Source organism: Nansenia antarctica (assembly GCF_963989245.1).
Source record: "Nansenia antarctica genome assembly, chromosome: 18".
Taxonomy (NCBI): Eukaryota; Metazoa; Chordata; class Actinopteri; order Argentiniformes; family Microstomatidae; genus Nansenia; species Nansenia antarctica.
In genome coordinates this window covers 1,480,737-1,490,736 of record NC_137691.1, presented here as the reverse complement: position 1 = coordinate 1,490,736, position 10,000 = coordinate 1,480,737, and the positions used below count along the sequence as shown (strand labels likewise).

Below are 10,000 nucleotides of genomic sequence, written 5' to 3'. Positions count from 1 at the left end.
ACCCCCATCCTCACAGCTAACCCTCACCCCCGCCCTAACCCTCACCCCACCCTAACCCCTCACCCCCCACCCTAACCCTCACCCCATCCTCACAGCTAACCCTCACCCCCACCCTAACCCCTCACCCCCCATCCTCACAGCTAACCCTCACCCCCACCCTAACCCCTCACCCCCCATCCTCACAGCTCACCCTCACCCTAACCCCCATCCTCACAGCTAACCCTCACCCCCGCCCTAACCCTCACCCCACCCTAACCCCTCACCCCCCACCCTAACCCTCACCCCATCCTCACAGCTAACCCTCACCCTCACCCTAACCCTCACCCCCATCCTCACAGCTAACCCTCACCCTCACCCCCCACCCTCACAGCTCACCCTAACCCCCCATCCTCACAGCTAACCCTCACCCTCACCCCCCACCCTAACCCCTCACCCCCCACCCTCACAGCTCACCCTAACCCCCACCCTGACAGCTCACCCTAACCCTTGGCTTCCCTGAGAGGCTTTGGGCTGGTTAAGCTGGTTAGCTCGCCTCATCACTCAAACAAACAAGCTGTCATCCACCAGATCCTCACTGCTGACTGCAACACATGAATGATGACATCATCAGGCTGTTACTTCCTCATGACAACACGTCAACCTGCAGTAACAGACTATCTACCTATCGATCGATCTATCTATATTACTATCTATCTATCTCTCTATATTACTATCTATCTATCTATATTACTATCTATCTATCTCTATCCATCTCTCCTATATTTCTATCTATCTATCTACCTATCTACCTATCTGTCTATCTATCTATCTATCTATCTATATCTATATCTATATCTATATATATATCTCTATATTACTATCTATCTATCTATCTACAGTATCTCTTCTATATAACGTTGTTCCCTCTATGATCTCGTAGAGCCTCAGGTGTCGGTGATCTGGCCCCTGATCCTGGGTACTAATAAGGAAGTGAGCGTTGAGAAGCGGCGGTTCTCCTCAGCCTAACCCTCAGGCAGCGGGAGCCCATCTCCTGTTTCCGTAGCGTGAGGCGGCGGCCTGATGTACCAGTACACCCCCCTGGACATGAGGCTGGTATGTCGCGAGGCAGGTCTCCTCCTCAGTGAGAAGTGTTCTAAGTGTTCACTCCCAGAGCCGAGGGACTAGTCTCACTACTACCATGATGTGTACAGCAGGCAGCAGGGTTAGAGTTACCGGTTAGATGTCATTATCTAAGCTTGACTTTTGGGGAGTGTGTTTGTGTTGTGCGAGAGAGAGAGAGAGAGAGAGAGAGAGAGAGAGAGAGAGAGAGAGAGAGAGAGAGAGAGAGAGAGAGTAAACGTGCAAATACAGGAGTCCATTGTTTATGTAGTCGTGTGTCCGCTGGAACAGAGGAACAGAGAACAGGCCTCCATGTCTGTCTGCAGCTGGTGTCCAGAGACGAGCTCAGAGTGACGACAGGAGACAGCTGCAGGCCCCCCCCCCCCCTCTCTCTCTCTCTGTTCTCTCTCTCTCTCTGTCTCTCTCTGCTCTCTCTCTCTGTTCTCTCTCTCTCTCTCTGTGTCTCTCTCTCTGTTCTCTGTCTCTCTCTCTGTCTCCTCTCTCTCTGTCTCTCTACTCTCTCTGTTCACTGTCTCTCTCTCTCTCTGTTCTCTCTCTCTGTCTCTCTCTCTCTCTCTCTGTTCTCTCTCTCTCTCTTCTCTCTGTTCTCTCTCTCTCTCTGTTCTCTCTCTGTTCTCTGCCTGGGGTAAACTCAAGGAGCTGGAACCCTCTGAGTTCACTTGAGTTAAGAAGCACAACACTCTGAGGAGGGGAACTGTCCTAACGAACCCCCGGAGGTACCCTAACCCTGACCTGTACCCTAACCCTCCATAGGAGGTCAGTATCAGTGGAGATTTAGGGTTAGGGTCAGGGTTAGGGTTAGGGTAGGATACACGTAGGGCCGTTTTAACATTTATTAGCTAGAATGGATATTCATTACTGATATCTGCAACATCATTTTGCCTAGTCAAAACTCCAATTCATACTCCGATTTAAGATATCTTTAATTATATTTTGACTAATCGAAACTCTAATTTCAGATATCTGTAATTATATTTTGACTAGTAAGATTCAATAGGGTTAGGATGGGAGGTTGGGGTTGGGGTTAGGATGGGAGGTTGGGGTTGGGGTTAGGATGGGAGGTTGGGGTTGGGGTTAGGATGGGAGGTTGGGGTTGGGGTTAGGATGGGAGGTTATTGGGGCAGTGTGAGTGTCAGACTGGTGTGTCTGGTTTGCAGCAGACAGAAGAACCAGCTTGACTACACAGCAGCGGCACAATGCAGCTAAACAGCCTAACTGAACAATGGAACTCTGTGGCTCGTCTGTTTACATAGAGGTGATGTTATGTTACACTTTATACTTTGAGATTATACCAGTACTCTGTCGTGCCACTTTTACGTGAGTTGAGTTGTCAGTGTCACGTCCACTGTGAAGACAGATAAATAGGGTTAGGGTTAGAGGGTTAGAGAGATAAAGAGAGTTGTAACATTTTGTGGAAAGATGATGAACATCCTGCTGCTGAGGTATGCACATATTTAAAAGCAAAGGATTGCGTTTAGCGTGGGCTAAAGTACACAATTGCATACTTCAGAAAAAAATGCAAACATGTAAAAACCTCACCATCCAAGCTAATGCACCTTATACAAGCGACTCATTTCATTAAGAGTTTCAAATGTTAAATAAGCTCCAGGTCATTATATTATTGTCCTGAGCTCTTCTAAGTTCATCAAGTGAAAGAAAACACTACTTTATTTACGGTAAAGGCCGTTTAACTAATTACACTGGCTGAACGCAGACATTTAACTGCCTAATTAAATGGACCTGGATTGAACGTTTTAGAAGAAAGGAAAAGCGAATGAAATGAGAACACACATTATTCAAAATGGTGGTTTTTAATTCAAACGCATTTCAATTATACAAATTACTAAGAACCAGCTTAACAAATGTGATCGTTTACTATATATTACATGCTTCTTAAAATACATAAAAAGGCTCTAAAAACAAGACACAACCATAAAATATATTTACATTATCAACATTAATACACCGAGAGCGCCAGTCCATGGATTCCAGCATGGATGCAAAAGAAGCATTTTAAAAAAAACTCTGGAATTTTTTCTCTCACTGCAATATCCCACATCACTGTCATTTATATCTGAGTTGACATAATCTCTGAAACTAAAAGCCAACAGGTTTAGGGGGTTAGGGTTTAGGGGTTTAGGGGTTAGGGTTAGGCTATACTTATGGTTAAGACTGTGAAACATTTTGTGAGCTTAGAATTCTAAGGTTCTATCTCCGTTTAGGGCAGTTCAGAGATATTGAGCGTCAAAGTTTTTACATTCCATTATGTTTTGTGAGATGGAACCTTTGTATTTTATGAATTACTAACTCAAAAATGTAAACATTTTAAAAATAACACCACACAGGCATTAATAAACACCTAATGGATCAGATTATGTAAAAAACTCAATTTTGACAAAAATGGAGATAGAACCTTATAATTCTAACGTCACAATTTGGCAATGAAGATAATTCAAACGACTGAAAATGAGAGAGGTCCAATACTGTGTTAAATGGCTGGTGCAGAATCACTGACAAACTCTGACTAAGAATAGTTCAAAGCGCTAAGCAGCGGCGGCCACAAGCAACGCTACCATCCAGGCAACGTGCTGCAGTGGAAGGTTCCGGAAGGTTCCTGGAAGGTTCTGTGGCCAGGCGGCCTTCCTCACACTCAAACCCAACCCAGCTCGCTCCTTCATCTCAACGTCTTGACACATCCTTCATCATCGTCATGTAGGGGTCATGTAGGGTTAGGGGTCATGTAGGGGTCATGTAGGGGTCATGTAGGGTTAGGGGTCATGTAGGGTTAGGGGTCATGTAGGGGTCATGTAGGGTTAGGGGTCACAGCAGCGCCCACAGTCGTACAGGGAGAGGCACGGTCGTTGTCCTCAGACAGCCGTGTTAGCAGTGTGCAAGACCCCAGAAGTTCGATGACTTTGTGTCCAAAGACACAAGCGGCAGTTTAAGAAAGACTAGGGAGTCCACTAGTCCACCTAACCCTAATCATCTACTCAGATTAAAGACTAGGAGTCTAACCCTAACCCTAATCATCTACTCAGATTAATCCACAGCAGCTCTGTCAAGTGCAGCTCAGAGCAACACAAGACCAGACCGTCACACACGTCATCATCACATCCAGACCGTCACACAGCTGGAACGCTGCTTCGTCGTCATCACACACCCAGACACGTCCAGACCCCTCACACAGCTGCTGTCAGAGAAGGGTTGGGGGTCAGCGAGGGGTCAGCGAGGGGGGGTCCGGATCACTTGGCAATAGAGAACTCGTATCAGCTCAGCTCCTCCCCGGGGAGGCGGAGTCCACAGTGACTTATTATTCCTTGTTTTCTTTGGATTCCTTTCTTCCAGTAGAACAGGTAAGTGCAGTCACATGGCTGATGATTGACAGGTCCACACTACATGCAGTCACATGGCTGATGATTGACAGGTCCACCACACTACACTATTGTCCCAGGTTTGGAGGAGTCCTCGTGCCAACACAGAGTCTGGTCGTCTGGGTCAAAGTCGCTGTCCGCTTGGCTGTTCGTGTGCGGATCTATCTGGTTCACGTCTATGTAGGATCTGAAACACACACAGGATGAAAAACATTACGATACAAACAACCATAGCTAGCTAGCATAGCTAGGTCAAAGCATCCATAAACGCAAGGAGAAATCTCCCTGGTGGATAGTATTTATAAACTCCTAAAAAAAAAGTTTGGAAACGTTATTTCAGTCGATTCTTCCTCAGGTGACTAATCAGGCTTTCCAACGATATAAAAGCCAATACCAATTGGTATTATTAAAGGGGAGGAATAATCGACCGAAATAACGTTTCTGAACTTTTTTTTGAGGAGTTTACATACATACGTATATATATAATAGTATATTTGAATACTTTAACCCCGGGCTGTCAGAGAATAAGCTGTGTGATTTCAAAGCAAGAATAAGCATTGAACTTACTACAAAAAAATTGTGAGAAATTTTAATTAATCTTTGAGATCATTCTGTAGTCCCTGTAGTGGACACATGACCGTAGTGTTAGGCGCAGGACTAAAACATTCTCACACCTCAAACAAAGCCAGTACACACAACAGCAAGCAGTACACACACACACACACACACACACACACACACACACACACACAGCATCCAGATACCAAAAACACAAAGGGTCACATTTGCCGTCTTCACCCTCAAGCCCAATTTATACTTCTGCGTAAAATCTACGCCGTCGTTTGTCGCGCACCTCTCCAAAAATGTAACTACGCGGCACACCTACGCAGACCGTAAGAACTGTGATTGGTCCGCTTGGTAGCACATGATTCCGACATGATTCCGACTCTCTCGTAGGCCTAAATGCGGAAGCCATGACAGAAATGTAATTTACTTTTTCTGTAATTACTTATTAATAAAGATTTGAAAAATGATGATAACCATCTTATTATCTTAGTTTAATGTCATTTCAATGCGTTATAGACATTTTCTTTACAACAAGCATTAAAAAAAAAATCGCTATTATGCCACTATGAGTACACCGACCAACGCGACGCAGACCGACCAACGCAGAAGTATAAAATGGGAGAGCCCTTGCGTAGGCTACGGCGTAGCCGCGCGTAAATTCGACGCAGAAGTATAAATTGGGCTTCACAGGTGCTCCCCACCACCATGGTACACAGGAAGAGGAAGTGAGGTCTACAACATTCCCAAAATGGTTTGTAGTTTTGTAGTTTTTCACGGCCACATAACAAAAGGATGAATCACCGACACCATAGAATCCGTGTGGGGTAGTTCAGTCTTCCTCTCACCCTTTCCTTTGTGCCTTTGATTAGAGGTCAGAGGTCGGTACCATGACAGGCAACAGCACCCCCCACCTCTACTGACCCTGCCCCCCCCCCTCCCCCCCTACCACAGCTTCTCCTCTCACTCTGGGGGACAATCTGGACACGAGAGGGTCAAGGCTGAGGGACAGCACATTAGGGAGAGGGTACTGAGGAGAGGGGGGGAGCAGGGGGGGTACTGAGGGGGGGGTGGGAGGTACTGAGGAGGGGGGGGGGGTAACAGACAGGTTAAGTGGTATATAGTTATGCTGCACACCATAAGAGAAATGTGACCACTTGATGACAGTTTGGAACTGGTATGGGTCAGGGGTCAGGGGTACGGCAGACAGGCAGAGTGGAAGCCATGCATGCAGTTACCTTGTCATACAGACAGAGACGGAGAAAAACCAACCCATCAAACCAAAACAGCCAATGAAGCTCAATGAACAAGAGAAGCTCGTAGCAAAAGACCCGACCAAGGAGGACGTTTAAGCTCACTTAAAAAAAAGAAAAAAGAAGAAGAAGAAGAAAAAAACAAGCAGGTGATGATGTCACAGAGGACGACACCCTGACAGCCTACCGGGGGCACAGCAGGTGTACTTACTATGACGAGCTACACTGAGGAAAGGAGACCTCACTAAGCCTCTGGCCTCGGAGCCCTGCTGGGGCTGCTGGGTACTGCAGGAGGACACGCCCCCCCGACAGCCAGGGGCGGAGGGGGAAGAGAGGGAGCAGGAGGAGAACAGGGAGGAGGGGGGAGGAGGAGGCAGGGAGGAGGTGGAGGAGGAAGCAGAGGAGGTGGAAGAGCAAGCGGGGACAAAGGCACAGATCCTCTGGCCGCCAGGAGGGTAGAGGACGTTAGAGGAGGAGGAGGGCGGTGGTGGTTGTTGTTGTTGCTGTTGTTGTTGGGAGGAGGAGGAGGAGACGTATCTACAGACGCGGCCAGGGGAGAGGGAAGCAGGAGAGGACAGGAGTCATTCCTAAGCACTGATCCCTACGCCCAACACCCACGCCAGCCGAGTCAGCTGGGAGCTTGTAGAGTCGCCTCCTAGCAAACCTCCACGATAACAAGGTCAATATCCAACCGTGAAGATAACAAGCATGTGTACACGAGGGACTAAAAAAACCAGAGAGCAGCTTATGTTTTTTTCTGCAGAAAACATCCGTTGTACATAATCAAAACAGTCGCTCTTAGCTCCACGGTTAAGTAGGGTCAGGGACAGGGTCAGGGTTAGGGTCGGGACCAGGGTCAGGGTTCGGCCTACCTGCTGTGTTGGGCGGGGTGGCTGTAGGGAGCGGTGTGGTAGTATGGCTGCTGCATGGGTGCAGGTGTGTGGAGGGGTGCAGGTGTGTGGAGGGGTGCAGGTGTGTCGTCATACCGTGCTGATGAGGCTGAGGAAATTGAAACAGAACATTGGAGAACATCAACATCAATCCATTATATTACTTGTTGCCACAAAAAGTAATATTATTACTGTAACACTGGTCAGGGTCAGGGTTAGGATCAGGGTCAGGGTTAGCATCAGGGTCAGGGTTAGGATCAGGGTCAGGATCAGAATCAGGGTTAGGATCAGGGTCAGAATCAGAATCAGGGTCAGTGAGTGCTGTAGCGTGGGTACTAACCTGAGGAGTAGGAGGTGGTCCTGCTGCTGTAGGGGGCAGGCATGGTCTGGTAGCCCAGGCTGTGCTGGGAGCCTCGGTGGTGCTCGTAGCCGCCCTGCCTGTGGCCCGCCTGGCGCTGGTACCATCCCTTCAGGTGCTCCGCCACCAGGGCCTTCTGGAGGCTCCGGGGTGGGGCCGGCTGCTCGGTCCGGGGCGGGGGGGCCAGGGAGCGGGTGCTCCTGGGGGGCCTCAGGGTGGCGTAGGGGTTCTGCGCCATCATGCTGTCCATCTCGTCGTTGCCGTAGCGACCGTACGCCGTCGTCGTCGCGTCGTGCCCGTGGTAGGAGGGGGGCGCGTGCCCGTAGGAGGAGGGCTGGGCGTGGTGGTGGTGGTAGGAGGAGGGGTTGACGGTGTAGTGGCCTTCCAGGTCGTTGTGATACATGTAGACGCCGTTGGAGCAGGGCGGCGGCGGCTCGGCGGGCTCCGTATAGGAGGGGGTGTGGCCTGAGTAGGGCTCCGTGTAGGAGGCGTGGCCTGAGTAGGGCTCCGTGGCGTGGGAGGGGACGTGGCCTGTGTAGGGCTCCGTGGCGTGGGAGGGGTATCCCGTGACGTAGTAGGCAGTGGTGGTGGGCCGCGCGGCAGCCCGGGGGGGCTGGTAGGTGTCGTAGCGGCGGGGGGCGTCGGCCTGGGCCAGGTTGGGCATGCTGCCCGTGGTGGCGTAGATGTTGCCGCCCTTCCTGTTGCCATGCCGTCGCCGGGCGCGGTGGTTGTGGTTGCCGGGGGCGGCGACTCCGCCGTACTCCACGCTGGACTGGCTGGTGTAGGAGGAGACGTCGTCCAGGACCTCCGTGCTGCTGCTGCGGCGAGGCTGGGGGGCCGCCGGCAGAGCGGGGCGGGGGGGGTCGCTGCTCCTCTCCGGTGGCAGGAACTGAGACTGGGACTCCAGGCTGCCGCTGCGCTGCCGGAAATGCTGGGGGCCGCCGCCGTCCCCCCCCCTGGAACAACAACAACAACACCGTCACTGTTACCATCCTCCTGATCGCTTCCATGACTTTCAGGCTTTCAGGCTTTCGCCCCCCCCTACATAGCACTGTAACCCTAACCCTAACGGCCCTCAAAATTGCCTACCACAACTATGCGGATGACACTCAAATCTACATAGCCTTCTCACCGAACGACTATAGTCCCATTGACAATCTCTGTAATTGCATTGAACAAATAAACGACTGGATGACACAAAACTTCCTCCAACTAAGCAAGGACAAAACAGAGATAATTGTACTCGGTGCACCTGACAAAAGATCGATCAGTGCAAAACGAATTCTCTCTCTCTTCAAACTAAAAAACAGGTTAGAAATCTTGGTGTAATTCTAGACTCCGATCTAAACTTCAACAGCCACATAAACTCGATAACTAAATCAGCCCACTATCACCTGAAAAACATAACAAGAATGAGAGGCTTCATGTCCAAGCAAGACCTTGAAAAACTCATCCATGCATTTGTTTCGAGTAGACTTGATTATTGTAATGGTCTACTAACAGTCCTATCTAAAGGAGCTGGTCTACTAACAGGCCTATCTAAAGGAGCTGGTCTACTAACAGTAGATCTAAAGGAGCTGTTCGTAAGCTGCAGCTCATCCAAAATGCCGCTGCTAGGGTCCTAACAAAAACAAAGACGTTTAAACACATTACAACAATCCTGAGATCCCTGCACTGGCTACCAGTCTCTCAGAGAATTGAATTCAAAATCCTCCTAATTACATACAAATCACAAAACGGTCTTGGACCAAAATACATATCAGATCTCCTCCCACCCTATATTCCCGCAAGGTCCCTAAGGTCAGCTGAGACTAATCAGTTAATCATTCCAAGAGTAAAAACAAAACATGGTAAAGCAGCATTCAGTCACGCTGCTGCATGCTCCTGGAACAAACTCCCTGAAGAAATCAAACAGGCCCAAACCCTAAAAATATTTTAAACTAAAAACCCTCATGTTCTGCAGCAGTTATGGTTAAACACTAACGCTCTATCTAGGCCTTCTATCCATTAACTATTATCTTTTTTTTCTCCCTTTAAAAAAAAGAAAAAAGTAAACGTAATGTTTTGTCTTTTTACTTCTTATACCTGCAGCAGTTATACGTTTTATGATCCATAATCCAAGCGCTATAAATTTGCTGCAAATATGCTAAATGTGTCATTTTACGCTGCGATCTCTCACACCGTATCAGCCAGGATAGCGGTTGAACACAGATGCAGTATCAAACGTGTCATTTTACGCTGCGATCTCACACACCGTATCGGGAAGAGCAGCGCTTGAATACAGTTGCAGTAACAACACTTTTATCTAGATCTTTTTATTCATTGTCTTATTATATTGTTATCTATTTATCTATTTATTTATATACATATATATATATATATTCTTGCCTTTTTCCCCCCTTTTTTTATTACTATCCTTTTTCTGTAATGCTTTTTTTAATGCTA

At 48.4% G+C, this 10,000-nt stretch overlaps 1 protein-coding gene across 1 annotated transcript in view; it reads right to left on the bottom strand.

Annotated features, from left to right (window-relative positions):
• Positions 1-2,934: 2,934 nt before the first annotated feature.
• Positions 2,935-10,000, bottom strand: part of frmd4ba (FERM domain containing 4Ba) — a gene marked incomplete at its 5' end in the record, with an annotated part of 37,133 nt that continues 30,067 nt past the window's right edge. The window contains 3 exons of the mRNA XM_080548476.1: positions 2,935-4,677; positions 7,180-7,306; positions 7,538-8,511. Coding sequence (XP_080404602.1) covers positions 4,554-4,677; positions 7,180-7,306; positions 7,538-8,511 — 1,225 coding nt within the window. The 3' untranslated portion in view covers positions 2,935-4,553. The remainder of the gene's footprint in view (positions 4,678-7,179; positions 7,307-7,537; positions 8,512-10,000) is intronic.